General features: G+C 35.1%; 2 protein-coding genes across 2 annotated transcripts; both read left to right on the top strand.

Annotated features, from left to right (window-relative positions):
• The first annotated feature begins 11,926 nt into the window (after positions 1–11,926).
• On the top strand, positions 11,927–13,797 carry LOC113316794 (F-box/kelch-repeat protein At3g06240-like). Its single transcript, XM_026564942.1, has 2 exons — positions 11,927–13,052; positions 13,295–13,797. Exons 1-2 carry the CDS (start codon positions 11,927–11,929, stop codon positions 13,795–13,797), a joined length of 1,629 nt encoding a protein of 542 aa, XP_026420727.1.
• Positions 13,798–16,186: 2,389 nt separating this feature from the next.
• Positions 16,187–18,049, top strand: LOC113316793 (F-box/kelch-repeat protein At3g06240-like). Its single transcript, XM_026564941.1, has 2 exons — positions 16,187–17,297; positions 17,871–18,049. The coding sequence occupies exons 1-2, from the start codon at positions 16,187–16,189 to the stop codon at positions 18,047–18,049; spliced, it is 1,290 nt and encodes a 429-aa protein (XP_026420726.1).
• The last annotated feature ends 337 nt before the right edge of the window (positions 18,050–18,386 follow it).

Below are 18,386 nucleotides of genomic sequence, written 5' to 3'. Positions count from 1 at the left end.
TATATTTTCTCATTGTTGCTCTCGTTCATTTTATGGTGGGCTCTATTCTTCACTATCCCTCTAATTCACTATTCTACCCTCAAAATCACTATTCTACCCCTCAAAGGAGTAGTGAAGTATTGGGAAGATAATATCATTATGTGGAAATATATATATGGATCTTAAAAGAAAGATTTAGAAACAAGAAAACTCGATTTCAAACCTCGTGTGCAAGAGAACCAGCTAGAGAATCGACATATGAGTATGGACACACCAAATATGAATGTTTTACAGTTGAAGTGGTGACAAGTGCGTTCTAATGAGATTGCAGAGAAGTACTGGTTTTCGGACATATTCATATGATGGCATTAATGTTTATGGAGTATGTTAGAAGTTTCAAATTTTTGCATTCGTGAAGATCTCAGTTATATGTATTCTTACGGAAGACATTTCCTGTCCAGGATCTTTCAACATATATAGGCACTGAAACGAAGAATTACAGCCAGGATAAGCTTTTACTGCTTTTCCACAATTTCTAGATAGAAACCTGATACGAATTGGGACACAACCATTCCCTGTTTTCCATCCTTAGAAAAAAAGAAATTGGTCTTGGTGGTGGTTAGAGCTGGCAAACCAGCCAAAAACACGCGGGTTGACCCGTTTGGCCCGTGAAAAACCCGTGCATGTCCCGGCTGGGTTTTAACACAAGTCTGGCGCGGGTTGGAGAAATGCTGGCTTGTAGGGAAACGGGTAAACTCGGACCGGTCCGTAAACCCGCGGGTTCAACTTGTAACCCTTTGTTTTCCCATATAGTCGCATGACGGCCGCGTGTCCCCTCAGTGAGGAGAAATTAAAAAAAAAAAAAAAACCTTTCAGTTTAGCTCTTCGTTTCACCCCCTTCCTGTTCGTCTCTTTACTCTCTTCTTTTCTTTCTTCTCTTCTGCTTACAACTTAAAACCCTAGAACAGGGATTGAATCATTGAATTGAAGTTTCAATCCTTACAAAATCCTCGATTTATTAGTCGCTCCTTCATCATCTCTTAGGACGATGGTTGAAATTGAAGATGGGAAAGAATCAGGAATTTAGATGTTGATCGTGTACGAGTCTTAAATGGGTTAGAGAAGAATTAGGAGGAAACTGTTACTGCGATTAAATCGTGAAACAAGGATGAATATGGTGAGAAATCAAAGTTCAGGTTTGAGTTAATCCCAGAAATTAGTTCATTGCAAGAAATCAAGGATGAAATTAAGTTGAAATTGAGAGTTTATCAAGAATCAAAAGATGGGTATTGTTTCTGCTTCAGTTAATTGAAGATGATGATGAATTACAGGGTTTCGATGGAGTTCTCAGGTTAACAGGATTTCGCTTTCTCTCCGAAAAACCCAAGGGAAAGAAAACAAGTCCAATTCCTAGCGAATTTCCCAAATCAAAGCCTAATAATTCAGATATTTTTGGAAATCTTTGTCAGAAGATGAAATTTCAGATTTCTTCTCTCTTTCCCCTTTCTATAATCTTTGCTAGCTAATCTGCGTTTAGTTTAATTATCTAGTCGTTTATTTATCAAATCTAGAATCGATGTTTATGGAATGAAATCAGGTTTTAGATTTTCTGAAATTGATGTTTATAGAATGAGATCCAGAAGACAAAGGATAGTCTCAAATGCAGTAGATGTTTTTGTTTCATAATCAATTTCTTTGTTTTGATGTGTTGGTGGAATTTCAAACGAGTATAGGTTTGTGGTTGAACTGCTACTGTTGTTATTGAATGTGTGATTGCAGAATTTGCCGTGAATGAATTAGATGAATGTTAGGTTGCAGAGAATGAGCTTTAGATGGCCTGAATGTTGCCGGAAATAGACCAGAAATCAGAGGAAACTCTGTCAAATTGGTTTCTGGCGAGTTGAGTAACCAGAAGCGGACAAACCCGTGAACCCGCAAGTTTAACCCGTTACGGACACGGGTTAAAGAAGTGACCACCCGTGAAGAATATCGACCCGCAGGTTTTGACTCGTGTTAACCCGAACTCGTGTAACCCGCAACAAACCAGCCTCGGCCCGCCCGTTTGCCCGCTCTAGTGTTGGTGTTGTGGACTTTCCACGTTGTTTAATGTCAAAAGTCGTTTGAAGAGTTTTAGAATTTAATATTAATATATTAAGCGAAGTGGGATCACGTAAAGCTCCATAACCATAAGAGTGAACCTATCCCCTTATTGCAGCTTCATTATTGAAGATTTATAGTATAACTTCTAATTAAATTCACAATTTTAAATTGCTTTTATACATGCAGTAAATGTTAAGAAAAGTTAAGATCTAGGATAGTTTGATTTGGAAGTACAAACATCTGTAACTATTGGGTTACTTGGAATAAATTCATAGTCATCTGTTGTATGCTTTTTGTATGCTACCAACAGATGCATCAACTAAATGTGAGCAGATAAGGTTTCTGTGAATATTTTTAGATCCACGATATACATAAATCATTTTCAACCACAGCCTATCGGAATTATGAATACAGAACCAAAAGATAGTACTAGAAGTTATTAATTAATACGATTGATATATGTAGCTAACTAATAAGTTTGTGATTATAATGAAATGCAAAGTAACATGTTTGAAGAAACTGTAATGTTAAAATAAGCAAGGGCTTTCTTATTGGCATTCTGATTTGGGTGGCTTGCTGCCGGAGAATCCTAGTGTATTGTAAAATGTTTTGACTAGGAAAATCACGTCCCCGTATGAAATGTATGGGCTACTCCACCGATTCAATACTAAAGAGTAAATTATAATTGGCTTTTTCAATGTGTAGTATTTTTTTTTTTTTTTTTGACGGAAGGTTAAAATGTATTCATAGAAAATATAATAAGGTCAAATAGACCCCCATTTTGTGGTCGCAAGAATCTAAATTACATGCAATCGATTATTGCTTTCCATTGAGTGATTAAGTCCCTGAAAAGAGTTGATCTGAACCAATTTTCTATTAAACCCCATAAGTGAATGAGGGACTTGACTTCATGGATCAACATTGATTCAGCTTTTGGAGATTTAGAAGCCCAATCTCTTCTGTTTTTTCTTTCCAGACTGCCCAACATATTGCAAATATCAGCAATGGCCAAATCTCCCTTTCTTTGTTTGTTTCTTTTCTAAATTTCCAGGCCTCTAGTTGCAACGGGTAGCTTTAATTGGCTCTTGTTTGGTTTATATCTTTGATTGTAAATAAAGGTCTCTGATTCTTCAATTTGGTTGTATTTGCTGGGTTGATATATCTTATAAAGTATTTTTTTTTAATCGAAGTTCTTATTAATTAACAGATTAAAAAGGAAAATCATTCTATTACATTGTGATGAGACCGATGTATAAGACCCAACATAGTAATTCTTGTTTCCTTTTATTTTTTTGAATCTCACATTACTCGTACACTTTGGCTTAGAGCACATTTTGTATGCACCAAGGCGGTAAACTAAATATGGGGAGTTAAAACACAAACAAGGTATGTAAGGATATATTTTTCTTATTCTTATATATTTATCTCTAACCACTATGACCTATTTAAAGAGATACAAAAATCAAAAGAAAATATACAACTAAAAGCCTCTTAGCGTATTTTATGCCTAACAATATAATGCCTTCTTTTAATTGAAGAAAACTACAAATTCAAATACTTAAAGGAAACTGAGATGCTTATCATCACAAGAAAGCTTCTTTTTCGATCGGTATTGCTAAAATTTATTCATTATCTCATAGATCTACATGAATCAAACTTTTATGGGCTATATTTACTTATTTAGATACTAAAACTTGGCGCCATTAGGGGCGACCTTGAAAGAATTAGGGGCGAATAATAAGATAAAATCGGGTCACCCAAACCTAAAATGAAGCCATTCCTAATCGGCGATTTTTCGAAATGGAAATTATACCCTCCATAATCGGTAGATAAAACTACAATCGGTAGTTTAATTTGGTTTGCTTCATTTTTTATTCTACGAAGCCCAAAATCAGTAGTTAATTTTATAATCGGGTGTATTTGTGTACACAATCGGTGGATATTCTCATAATCGGTAGTGTCGGTGTATATAACCGGTAGTTAACTTTATATTCAGACGTTTAGTCGTATATTTAGTTTTAGGAAACTTTGTCCAATTCTTTGGTTTTAGGTTTTGGTGGGCGAGAGAGAAGAATAAGAGAAAGAAGAAGAAGTGGGAGTTTACCATTTTTCTTAAATCATCAAGAAACATGGATGGGTATGAAGAAGAAGGTGAAGAACATAATGTTGAAGTTTCACTACCGTATAGAGAAGACGATTTGGGGTATATGTTAAATGATCCAAACTTTTGTGGAGAGGAGACCCTAGACGACGCTTTCATGGAGGAAACCAGATAATCAACTGAGATCGAAGATAATGATGCATCTAACACATATGTATTGTGTTAAGAAACTCATAACCCACTTTATATGCCTTTGTATGAGTTTTTAAACGAGAAAAATCGATTTTTGCATGCATTGAATGCCATGACCTACCCAGAATCGGTAGATAATGTGGTTATATAGACTTTTCAAAACTTCAATTATTGGTTGTTTCATAATCCACAATCGATAGATTATGAAAATTTTTAAACCTCTGATTATTGTGTCGCCCCAAAATCAAACTTCTCCAAAACTGATTTTTTTTGAATTCTTCAGATCTCATAATCGGTAGATATATTTTGTTTTTCTACCGATTCAGTAATAATCAGGTATATGAGAAATACAACTCCTACCTATTATTCAAGATTATTCGTACAGAAACCGTAAACTTTTCAAAGTATTTAATCGGAAGTCTATAAACAATATTCATCCTCCGAATTGTTCATTAATCGGTAGATATGTGTTATCCCGTGCTTCCGATTGTAGTGGCCTAACTTGTTGTTATTTTTTGTTGGCTATTGTAGCGGTAGATGATGAATTTTATTTGAAGACCGATACTTCTCACCACTATGCAAACGATTTGGTATACTCATGACTAATCTTTTCTTTTCTTCGAATAATATGTTAAATGCTTATGCTTATGAGGTATTTTTGTTATATGCGCATTTAGGCATTTGGAAGTAAGAAGAAGGAAAAGGAATGGCTTATCAACAAGGAAAAAGAGAATATGTGTGTGGTAGTTCAGAACTGTTGCGTGAAGACTATTCGGTTTGAAATGATATGTGAGCGAGGTGGGGTGAAAAAGAGTCACGAGGGAAAGAATCATAAGTATGTAAGGAAGATGGAGAGGAAGAAATATCTAACTCATACAAAGAATATTGAATGACCATTTAAGATTGTCTACGTTCTGAACTCATAAGTATTTGGGTTACCGGTGTCGGCGCAGAATTTTTCGTGAATTCTCCCCAAATAACTCATACTCATTATGCCTCCTTGCCTATGTTCTTCTCCTCGTCTCTGATAGAATTGAACATAACGCCTACATAAAGATAAATCTTCTTCTACCGTGCACTCCGTAGGGTTTATATATGAATGGTTGGGCCATCATGTTGAAAATGATGTTGGAGAGAGTTTAAACGTATTTGTGTTCCATAGAGGGTAAAAGGATACCATCCTCATATAGAGTTTAGAGTACCAACGACTCTATTTTGTAGATGACCGACTACATAATCGGCAGGTTAATAAGTTAACCTAACTTCCGATTATAAAGTTGCCCCAAATTTTATTTTTGCCGAAATCTCAATTTTTTCGAATTTTGAAACTAGAATAATAGGTAGCTTAATTAGTTAATATGACGTCCGATTATTAAGTTGCCCCAAATTTTGTTTTAGCCGAAATCACCAATTTTTCGGATTTGGGAACTACTATAATCGTTAGTTGAATAAGGTAACTTAACCTTCGATTATTAAGTTTCCCCAAATTTTGTTTTTGTCAGAATCTCAATTTTTTCAAATTTGGGAGCTAGAATAATCGGTAGTTTATGAAGTTATTTATGAACTTCACCTATCTACCAATTTCTAATGGCCACAAGATTTATAATACTAGTAATCGGTAGATAATACCACTTTCCTAACTACCGATTGTGTAAGGGTACTTTGATAATCTTCGCAAATTTGGAAATCCCTTAACTTTGTCTATGGGTTGGGAAAAAAAAGTCGCCCCTAATTTTTCAGGGTCTCTCCTAATGACGCCAGGTAAAAAAATGCTTGTTAGATGATATAAGTGTGAACTTAGCATTAGTTTTCTTTACATTTGTTTTATGTCTTCTAGTGGTTCACTATGTTCTATAAACAGTGGAACCCTAGATGATATAAGTGTGAACTTAGCATTAGTTTTCATTACATTTTTTTATGTCTTCTAGTGGTTCACTATGTGCTATAAATAGTGGACCCCTATCCTTTCTCTCGTAACCTTTCACACACTCAATAATACACAATGTAGAATTCCATCATGCTAACAGGAGGGTTCGATCCCCTCACTCCCTCTGTAATAGCCGCCGCTATCGCCAATTTCTTCTTCACCATATAAGTTTCAATTTATCGATTCTTTGTAAACAACCCCTACATACCCACCACCACCTCCTCACCTGGTTCAACTTAAATTCAGTTAAGAAACCATATTTTATGAAAATTTAAATCATTGAATGTAAGTGCAAATATTTAGAGTTTTGAGATGCAGTATCGAAGCTACTGATCTGAATTGAAGATTTAACTTTAATATGAGCTTAATCTTCTTTTTATACACCCATCAAATCGCCATCAAAACCCTTACTTGTCTTTACCATCTTTACTAACAAAAACTTGAAAACCTAATAATCGCTAATACCCATTACATGTTCATTTATAATATTAAAATATGTTTTATTAACCAGTTTCTATATTCAGAAAATATATTTCTAGAACACCATCTGGTGCTTCGTTTGAATCAGCTGTGACTACTTTTATTAAAGATTGGTGTTTTTCCATCCACAAATCTTGCATCTAATCATGGTTCTGAAGAACGTAATACATCTATCTATTTCTCAACTGATTTCATTGAAATATCTTGTGATAAATATTCAGCAAACTTTAATCAAAACCCTCATCAACGATACCATTCAACAACTCATCTTCAAAACCATTTAGCAAAACTTAAAACCCGGTGATTATTTTTGAGACAAAAATCTCCGCTATTAAATCTTTTGAAAATTTTTAAATACCCATTAACAACATTTTTCAACACATCTTAAAACCAATTTACAACATCTGAATACATGGATTCATCTTTGTTTAACTAATCCAGCAAACACTTTCAGTAAATTTTAAACACCTTTGAAAATCACTTAAACAACGATATCAAAATAAATCATTACCATTAGTGTTTGTTAAGCAACACAGAACACCACAATTACCGTTACCAGTACCAATTATATTTGATAACCAACACATACCACACTACCAATTGAAGAGGTATTCTGATTATCTCACACTACGAATTTGAAAAAACATCAATTTTCTCATACAACAGTTGAATTAAATTTAAAGTTTGACGAATGAAGATATTTTTTTTTGTTTTATTTTCGATCTGCAAATTGATTCGTTTGTATGGGCGGTGGAAATCAATTTGAGGGGAAGATTTAGGATATATAAATGAACGCAAGTAGCACTACATTCATTGAAGAGGTATTTTGATTATCTCATACTATAAAATTTCATCTTTCTCATACCCCTAATTACCATGTCTACTCAATGCCTCAAAATCATTTGTTGACATCTCCTAAAATTGTTTGAAAATGGTTACCCAAATCATTTCCAAATTGGGCCCAAAATTCTTTCACTAACATTGTTATAAACTTTCATAGCCAGTTAAATCTTGATCAATCCTCAGTCCCCTTTTGGATATTCATTTCCACATACAACTTAACTTTTTTCCCCTTCAAGTCTAACTGTTGTTGATGCTATTGTATGTTGTATACAAGATTTTGGTGCTACAGCTTCGTACGCAGTATGTTGTAATTATAAGAAGCGTTTTTTTCTCTTTAACTGGCTAATTTGAAACCTACGCCGTGTCCCTTGTTATGAGCAAAAGGGTGTTATAACTTAAAACCCATGCGGTGGTTCTAAAATTGGGATCCCATAATGATGATACACTGCCAAAAATGACACTTTAAAAAAAAAAAAAAAAAAAAAGGATATTCATTGGTCTTCCGCTTACAAATGACACAAAATATATATTTAGGTGGTTCAACAATGTCTATGTCTATAAGATATTGAGTTTGAGTTTCATTACGAGTAAATACAGTTCAAAACGGTGTTGAATCTGTTCAACCTGGCAAAAGAAAATAAATGATTTTTTTTTCTTCTTTTAATCGGTAAAGAAATTAGTGCTAGCGAGTTTCAAACTTAGATCACTGGTTTGATCACCTAGTGACTTTACGACTGTGCTGCAGTGACACCAGCAAAAATCATCCAATCCCTCTACCCGTAGAAAAGATCTCTATATTTATTGAACTACGATTTCCAATTATACACTTAAAAAAATAGGATACATAAGGAATTATATTAATACAATTAGGGTTGTTCATAGTCGGTTTCGGTCGGTTTCTAGCCAAACCAAAACCGAAACCAATACTATCAGTTTCTAAAAGTCTAAATCAAACTAATCCATTAACCATTGGTTCGGTTTCCAAATGCTTCCAACCGGTTTCGGTTTGTCCCAGTGGTTTTTGGTTAACTGATAATTATATCAAACTAAAAAACAAATTACACAAATTTTCAGATAGAAAAATCGCAGCTGCCGATGGTATTGGTTTACAAAAATTTACAGATAAAAAAAAAATTAAAGAAATAGTTAAAGCTTACTCTAAATCTAGATACCAAAAAAAGATATATAGTATATCTTAATTTAGTTATTGAAAAACAAAAAAGAAGGAAGACGAGTAGCAGCAGTAGCTGCTGTAATTGGGGGTGGAGAAGGGAGGCAGCTGAGATAAGGAGAAATAAGGAGAGTATCATACTGAAATATTAGATTTTGGGTTTCTATTTATCCTCTAAATCAATGGGTATAATCTAATACTTGTAAATCAATGGTAAAAACTAAGTATAAAAATTAATCGGTTTTCCAATGGTTTTCGGCTCGGTTTTAGAGGTCAAACCAAACCAAAACCAACACTATCGGTTTTCCACTTTCTACACTATAACCAATCCATTAGTAAATGGTTCGATTTGGTTTATTCCTAATTGGTCTGGTTCGGTCCGGTTCCAATGAAAAACCATAACCATGTTAAGCCCTAAATACAATTTGATTCTCATATCTAGTTGCCTTTCCTCTTTGGTTTATTTACAAAAAGGTCTAGCTAATACCTATTTTCCCTTTTTCTTTGGTTTATTTATGAAATTGTCTAATACATATTTTTCATTCCTCTTCGGTTTATTTACGAAAATATCTAAGGATGTGTTTGATAACATGGAAAGAAAACAATTGCATGAAAATCGATTCCATGGAATCGGTTTTCTTGGGGGAGGCAAAGAAAGACTTTCCATGAAATTCCATGGAATTAAGTGTAAAATATACTTTAGACCACGCTTTTTATATAACTCCATGGAAACAGGTTTTTGACCAAACGACGGAAAACACGTAATTTCCATGAAAAGATAACTAATTTCATGGAAATTAACTCCTATCAAACACACCCTAAAGGAAAAAGGAAAAATGTAATTCACATGGGCATTTTTAGTTTTCTGTCTGGACCATTTCCAATCTTTTTGCGTCAATTTAACACCATATAGAAAATCCTCCCTCCTTCGCTTTGCTCCGTCGATTGGCCAATTAAATAATTACAGGGAGGTAAAGAAAGACTTTCCATGGAATTCCATGGAATTAAGTGTAAAATATACTTTAGACCATGCTTTTTTTATAACTCCATGGAAACAGGTTTTTGACCAAACGACGGAAAACACGTAATTTCCATGGAAAGATGACTAATTCCATGGAATTCAACTCCTATCAAACACACCCTAAAGGAAAAAGGAAAAATGTAATTCACAGGGGCATTTTTAGTTTTCTGTCTGGACCATTTCCAATCTTTTTGCGTCAATTTAACACCATATAGAAAATCCTCCCTCCTTCGCTTTGCTCCGTCGGTTGGCCAATTAAATAATTACAGGGAGGTAAAGAAAGACTTTCCATGGAATTCCATGGAATTCAGTGTAAAATATACATTAGACCACGCTTTTTTTTAACTCCATGGAAACAGGTTTTTGACCAAACGACGGAAAACACGTAATTTCCATGGAAAGATGACTAATTCCATGGAATTTAACTCCTATCAAACACACCCTAAAGGAAAAAGGAAAAATGTAATTCACAGGGGCATTTTTAGTTTTTTGTCTGGACCATTTCCAATCTTTTTGCGTCAATTTAACACCATATAGAAAATCCTCCCTCCTTCGCTTTGCTCCGTCGGTTGGCCAATTAAATAATTACAGGGAGGTAGTCATTTGAGATTTACATAGACTTTCACAGATTTTTTATTTGAGTGACTCCCGCAGATTCTCTAAAAATATAGAGACTTCTAATGATTCCCTGAGAGTATATTAGAGAGTCTTTCTGGCTAAGCTGTCGGATATCCGATAAATATCCGATAGTATCCGGTTATAACAAAAAAGTTTAAAAACCCTTGTAAAATATTTTCATAATTGACACTTATGAGATATTTATCCGACAATATCCGATAGTATCCGATACTAGACTCGAAATTAGGATAAATTACAAATAAGTTCATATACTATCGGATATCGGATATTAACATTTCGGATGGGGTCTAATCCGTTTCCGATATGTTAAGGAAGAAATATCCGATAAAATATCCGATCCGATATCCGATAAAACGGATAAAATCCTATACGATCTCGAATACGCGGAACCGGATATCGGACAAATATTGACAGGCCTACATCTGAGGACAGCTTCACAATTTTCACACTAGCCTCAACAAGTTCCTTGTCTCAGATTTCCGACGACTTACCCGAATCCTACTCCAATACTGCTCGGAAAACTTCAGTCGCATCTCATATTCCATCACACAATCGAAAACGTCCAAATCTCCCTAATCGTTCAAACTCGGAGTTCCACACAGCGCCTATTCTTCCCTATCCCTCTAATTCACTATTCTACCCCTCTAAATCACTACTCAAGTTGTTCATTTGACGTAAGCATGGGCCTAGAGTTGCTCACTATCACCTCTCTGAGAGCCGTTGATACCAAAATGGACAGCTGAGATTAAATCTCAGTGAGACCTACCAAATCCCTGCGTATTTATTTGTTTGTATTCGCTAAATTTATTGCTTTGCCTCGATCATATCCATTTCTTCTGGTTAGAAAAAGAGGGTCAAATCCCAGAAACCCTAAGATTCTTTCAACTTTTATTTTTGCTGGTAAATACTATTTCTTATCTCTAACTTGAATACTTCGTACATTTCTGAATGTCTTTGTTCCTGATTAGCTTTATGTTGTAATATTATCAAAGAAACTACTACCTCAAAATATGATGTTTTAGTTTTTATGTAGCAAATAATCATGGTTTGTTTTCAGTTTTGGGTTTTATTACGTTCAGTCTTAAGATCTAAAGCTACAAAATCATGCGGTATCATTTGACTTTGGGGTTTGCAATCCTGGGTTGTTTCTTTTAGTGATAAAAGCTTTGAGGGGTTGGATTCATGGGTTGTTTCTGTTTAGACTTTTCTATATGTCTTTCATACGAAAGAATAGAAGTTAAGAATCATGGGTTCATTTCATTTTGATAGTTTGATTTGATGAATGATGGAGTTTTGACCTCAACTCGCTAGGTATTGCCGCTAAACAATTTTATTGCATCTAATAGTTCTTAAAATAACAATTCTATTTGAGGTGAAACTTGACATCCGCATATATTGTTTATATTCCAGCAATGAGTTTGATATGTTTGATTTTTTCTTTCTTTTTTTTTTTTCTTTTCTGAATATACAGGAATGGGAAAACTATGTCAGGATATGGTATTAAACATCGTCGTTAGGTTGCCTGTGAAGTCAATCTTACGGTTCAGGTGTGTATCAAAAGACTGGTGCAAGTTATTGAAAGACCCTGATTTTGTGAAAAAACACCTAAGGTTTGCAATTGAAATGAATAAATTCAGTTTAATGATGCACCCATTGTATGTTTTTGACTTAGAAACCTACACTTTAGCTTATGATCCGTCTTCATCTACACTTAGTAACTGTGTTAGTATAAGATATCCTTGGGGGACAACATTTTGGGGAACTTGCAATGGCTTGGTTTGTTTAAGCACCTTATTTGATGATCTCGTCCTTTGGAATCCCGCTACTAAGGAGTTTAAGGAAGTACCACCAAGGCCAATTGAGTCGGTGAATGAAATTAGTAATTACTTCCTATATGGATTTGGGTATGATGAAAAGTTTGATGATTTTAAGGTTGTAAGTATGTTGGGGATTCAGAACGTATATAATTGTGTAGTTCATATATATTCACTAAAATCTAATTCTTGGAAAAGGCTTGAGAATATACCTTATGATCTTTATCATCCTAGAGAACGTGATATATCTCAAGCAAGTGTTGTTAATGGAGATATGCATTGGTTAGCAGAAACTGACTCTGCGCCCAACCAAGTCATACTCTCTTTTGATTTCAAGGATGATAGATTCGATAAGATGCCCCTACCCAGCATTTTAGCTGAATACGGTTTCGGTGGTACATATTTGTGTTCATTGGGAGGGTCTCTTTGCTTATTTGGTTCTCATTTATGCGGTGATGGGATTAAGGTATGGGAGATGAAGGAGTATGGAGTGACTGAATCGTGGGTTAAACTCTTCACCATTAACCAAGAAACTATCTCTCACTTCTTTAGACACTTGGTTCCGCTACAGTTTGTCAAGAATGGCAAGGTTTTATTAGCATATGACACCAATGTTGATTTTCATCTGGATTTGTATGACCTAAAGCATCAAACCACCATCAATATCAAGGCTCATAATGCAAATGGGGATTGGTATGCTGCTACTACCTTTGTGTATGTGGAGAGCCTTGTACCTCTAAATTCGGGTACTTATGTTTGGCAACAAGAAACAGAAGACTTCGAAGGTATTTATGCCATCATTAATGAACGTGTTCTCTCCAATTTTTCTAAAGTTGGCAGTTTCAGGCTTGGGGTTACTGAATAATTCAATTCTGCAGTGATATCTTAGGAAGTAGGATCTTCTATACTAGTAACTGCATGAAGTTTATACAAAATGAAAATATTGTTCTTACTGAATTCACAAGCAAATCCCTGCTTTTTGTCAATCTATTTTATTGAATTCTCATCAACTCTGTATTCCATGCAGCTGGCACAAGAGCAGTAAATAGAGGACACTCGGTAGAAGCGGGGGTAGAAGAGGAAGATATCGCGGAAGGGTTTCCTGCAAGTCCCAAAACATTTGATGATGACTCAGAAGAGGGGGCAGAAGAAAAGGTTGCTGAAGGGTTTCCTGTAAGTCCCAAATTAGTCGATGAAGCTAGGGAAACAAGTCCTGAAAAGACTTGTGAAATGTTGGAAATCAGAAAGCTAGATTTGGAAACAAGAAAGATGGATTTAGAAACAAGAACAATCGAGTTGAAAATTCGTGAGCAAGAGAACCAGCATATGAGTATGGACACATCAAAAATGAATGCTTTACAGTTGAAGTGGTGGCAAACGTGTGCTAAAGAAATTACAGAAAAGCATAGGGTTTCTGACATGAGCATTGTTGATGTCAATGATGACAAAGAAGCAGAAGATGAAGACCACATTGATGTAGAACAAGAAGAGGACATCGAGAACAGAAAGAAGAAAGCAAAGATGACGTGAGTACGATCTTTTCTTGATCTTTTCTTGATCTCCTTTGCCTAACTTTATGAGAGCGTATGCAGATACTTGATTATCTTATACACATACATGGTCCTTATTCTTATGTCATTCGCTATTACTATTTTGTTTAGGTTTTAAAACATCAAATTGTCAACTATAGAATAAGGAGGTTGCAACTTAATCATATGACGGGATTAATGTTCGATATGTTATCTCCACCTTCTCAGTTATATATATTGCTACTTAAGACATCTCCTGTCCTAAATATTCAACCTGGGCACTGAAATGAAGCAGCAGAAGCTTTGGATTGTAGATATGAAATCTGAATTTGCTCGTTCATTTAAAGAATAAAGACTATTCTTAGGTACACACACAAAAGTCATCTAAATTTGCTCGTTCTCATATGTCTAGCAAGCACCATTGGAAATTTAGCAGGGGTATGTTAGTAGCTTGTATATGAAAGGGTACTGTCGCTCTATCATATTTGTGATGTTCGATACAAGTTGTATTGGATCTTTTACCCTTATTCTGATTTGTTTTTAACAGAAGCAACTAAAATCTAAAAAGAGTTCCATGGTCAACCGGTACCTGACTGACCAATAATATCAGCAAACAGTAATGAACTAGGCAAACACCAGGCGCGAATTAATTGTAATTCAGTCAAACAGTGGCAAATAAAACAGAACATAAGCCGCAAAAAGTGTAAATTATACCTTCTGGAAAGTACTGAGAGAGGTTAGTAAAGCACCTCCAATCTTGGTTGAGTACATTTTCTTGTGCCGTTAGAAGAAGTTGCTAGTTTCCATGCCGAAACCATATGTAAAGCCACTGATCATAGTAGATCCACCAATGAGATTCTAAGAATGATGTTCTGGAGCAAGATACCGTGAATGCTGGCACCAACTTCATGATCGATCTATAAGTCGACATTTCTTAGGCAACTACAATATATTTTGGTTATTTTTGTGCACTTTTTGTGTACACCGATGGTCCGATGGAGGCCATAAACTAAATGTGAATTTTATCTTTATATATAAATCATATCTAGCCACAATCCGAAATGAAAAGAAACTATTACAAGTTACTGGTACATTTCATACCTAAGGTGTGACCCAAGGCAAAATCTAAGGTGTGGATTGTTGCCACCTATTGGAGATCTGCATGGGGGCAAAACTTGGGTTTGTCCAGCCTTTTCTGGGTTTACTTAAGGAGAAATCTTGAAGTTTTAATGAAAAACATGGACTCCACTTTCCCCACACCAATCCCAAATTCCAATACTAAGTTAGCTGATAGACACCATTGAATTTTATTTCGAGGAAATCTTCCTCAAATGAAAAACACAACACCTTCTTTAACTGCAATAGAATAATGTGTATGTGCTTTTTGATGCAGTACAAGGGCACCCTAACATCGCAAAGATAATGAGTCAAAACACGTCATGTTGCCAGACGCTGCTGAACAAATGGCCGAGTTCAATAAGATTTGTGGTTGTTCACCACTCTCGCCACAAAGAACAAGTCACCTCTTTGAGAACCATTGACTGAACATGGACAGCTGAGATTAAACCTCAGTACTAGATTTTTTTGACTGGGTTGAACCCCAGAGACCCAAGATTTGTTCAGATTCCTTCGACATCTGTTTTTGCTGGTAAATGCTCTTTCTTGTCTCTAACTTACCACATTTTTTTAATCGTACTCTTTGTTCCTATTTAGCTCTATGTTGTAATAATCAAAGAAACTGTTACTGCAAAAGATCATGTTCTTAGATTTTATTTGCTGTTATAATCAATGAACTAGTAGCAAATAATCATGGGTTGATTCCAATTTTGGGTTTATTTATCTTCACTGTTAGGATCCAAAGCTATAAAATCATGGGGTTTCATTTGATTTTGGGGAGGTAAGAGATGAAATTAAGATGTTTTCGAATTTGATTTCTGGGGGTTGGAATCATGGGTTGTTTAGAATAAAATCATGGGTTCATTTCATTTTGATAGTTTGATTGATACATTATGGAGCTTTGACCTCAACTAGCATCGGATTACGGATAAACAATTTGAATGCATCTACTAGTTTGGGCTGTTCTTAAATGTATAATTCAATTTGAGGTCAAACTTGACATCTGCAAAGATTAATTGTTTTTATTTCAGCAATGAGTATTTGATTTATGTGGTTTTTTAGATTAAATGTTAAAGAACCATGGGGTTCATTTCTTCTGGATAGTTTGATTGATAAAATTATGGAGTTTTGAGTCTTTTGACCTCAACTTGCATCGGATTACGGATACACAATTCGAGGCCAAACTTGACATCTGCGTATATTGTTTGTATTTCAGCAATGAGTATTTGACTTAATATGTTTTATTTATTTTCTTTTCTTTTGAAAATGCAGGAATGACGAATCTATGTCAGGATATCGTATTAAGCATCGTTTTTAGGTTGCCTGTGAAGTCGATTTTACGGTTCAGGTGTGTATCCAAAAACTGGTGCAAGTTATTGAAAGACCCTGGTTTTGTTAAAAAACACCTAAATCATGCAATTGAAATGAATAAATTCAGTTTAATGATACACCCAGAAGGTGATTTTCATAAAAACACCTACACTTTAGCTTATGATCACTCTTCATCTACATTAAGTAACTGTGTTGATATAAGTTATCCTCGTGGAGGTTACTTTTGGGGAGCTTGCAATGGCCTGATTTGTTTAACCACCACTTGTGAGAGTTATATGGTCTTCCTTTGGAATCCAGCTACTAAGGAGTTTAAGGAACTACCTGTACCAATTAGGTCAGAGGATCGATTTAGTTACACTTATCATGGATTTGGTTATGATAATAAGATTGATGATTTTAAGGTTATAAGCTTTTTGGTGTTCCAGGAGGAACCTCATTGTGAAGTTCATTTATATACATTAAAATCTAACTCATGGAGAAAGCTTGAGACTATACCTTACGACACTTATCCAGATCAACTTGATATAGCTCAAGTAAGTGTTAATGGAGCTATGCATTGGTTAGCAAAAACTGGCTCTGACACCCGCAAACTCATTGTCTCTTTTGATTTTAAGGATGACAGATTCAATATGATGCCCCTACCCAGCTTTTTAGCTGAATATGGACTTTGTGGAACAAATTTATGTTCGTTGGGAGGGTCTCTTTGCTTACATGGTTCTACCCGGTGTGATGGAATTGATGTATGGGAGATGAAGGAGTATGGAGTGACTGATTCTTGGACTAAACTATTCTCCATTAACCAAGAAACTATCTGTCGGTTCTCTGAGTTGGTTCCACTTCTATTAGTCAAGAATGGCGAGGTTTTACTAGGATATGACATTGATATTGGTTTTCATCTAGATTTGTATGACCTAAAGCGTGGAAACTCCATAAATCTCAAGGCTCATGCTAACCGGATCGAGTATGCTGCTACCACTTTTGTCTATGTGGAGAGCCTTGTAACCCTTAATTCGGGTACTTATGTTGAGCTACCAGAAATAGAAGACCCTAAAGGTATGTTTATGCACTTATTATTAACTTACGCCACTTAGTATCACTTATATTTTCCTAACTGAATGTGACCTTTAAACATGTAGCTTTCTTTGTCCCATTACCAAAAAAATCATATTTTAAAGCTGTTTTGCTTAGTTTCTAAAATTGTGCATTCTCCAATACACCAAAAAATGTTGGTTTACAAGTTAAATGATAGCACTTCATCAGTTTAGGCTCAATATGAGATATATATGCTATTCGTTTTGCTTTATTCGTATCATGTACAGTGCACATATTCTCTCAAAGTTTTCTCAACATTGCAGTATCAGGCTTGGTGTTTCTAATTAATACAATTAATCTTGATAGCTAAGGCAGAGTAGATTGTGATATTAGGGACTGTCTGAAGCGTATTTATGACATTTGTATGTGTGTTCTTTAACTTCAGTCTGTCTACTTATGGGTCTGCAGAACCGAATAGCCAATAGGGCTTGTTCAGTCCTTGAACAAATTGATATTATTAGTCTCTCAAGTACAAATCCCCCTTTCTTGTCACTCTATTTTATTAAATCCTCAACAATTATGCATTCCATGCAGCTAACGCAAGAAAAATAGATCTGGATAGCCTCACTTCAAGTGCTCATGGTGGGGGAGTAGATGGAGGAGACTCGGAAGATGATGATGACTCAGAGGAAGAAGAGGAAGAAGAGGAAGAGATCGCAGAAGGACTTCCTACAAGTCCAAAATCAGTTGATGAATCTACGGAAACCAAATAAAATAGAAGACCCTAAAGGTATCTTTATGCACTTATGTTGAGCTACCAGAAATAGAAGATCCTAAATGTATCTTTATGCACTTGTTAAATTATGTGACATAGTATTTTATTATTTGGCTATCCGAATTTGATCTTAAACATGTAGATTTCTCTATGCCACTAGCAAGAAATGTGGTGTACTACGTCTATTTTGCTTAGTTTCTATGATTATACATTCTCCAATACAACAAAATATGTAGATGCTTAAGAAGAAATATGTAAATGCTTAAGAAATGTGGTGTACTACGGCTATTTTGTTTGATACTTGATAGATCTGTCCAATTTGTTTCAACTTAAAA

The sequence above is a fragment of the Papaver somniferum genome, chromosome 10 (genome assembly GCF_003573695.1).
Source record: "Papaver somniferum cultivar HN1 chromosome 10, ASM357369v1, whole genome shotgun sequence".
Classification (NCBI taxonomy): domain Eukaryota; kingdom Viridiplantae; phylum Streptophyta; class Magnoliopsida; order Ranunculales; family Papaveraceae; genus Papaver; species Papaver somniferum.
This window is presented reverse-complemented; position numbering and strand designations above follow the sequence as displayed.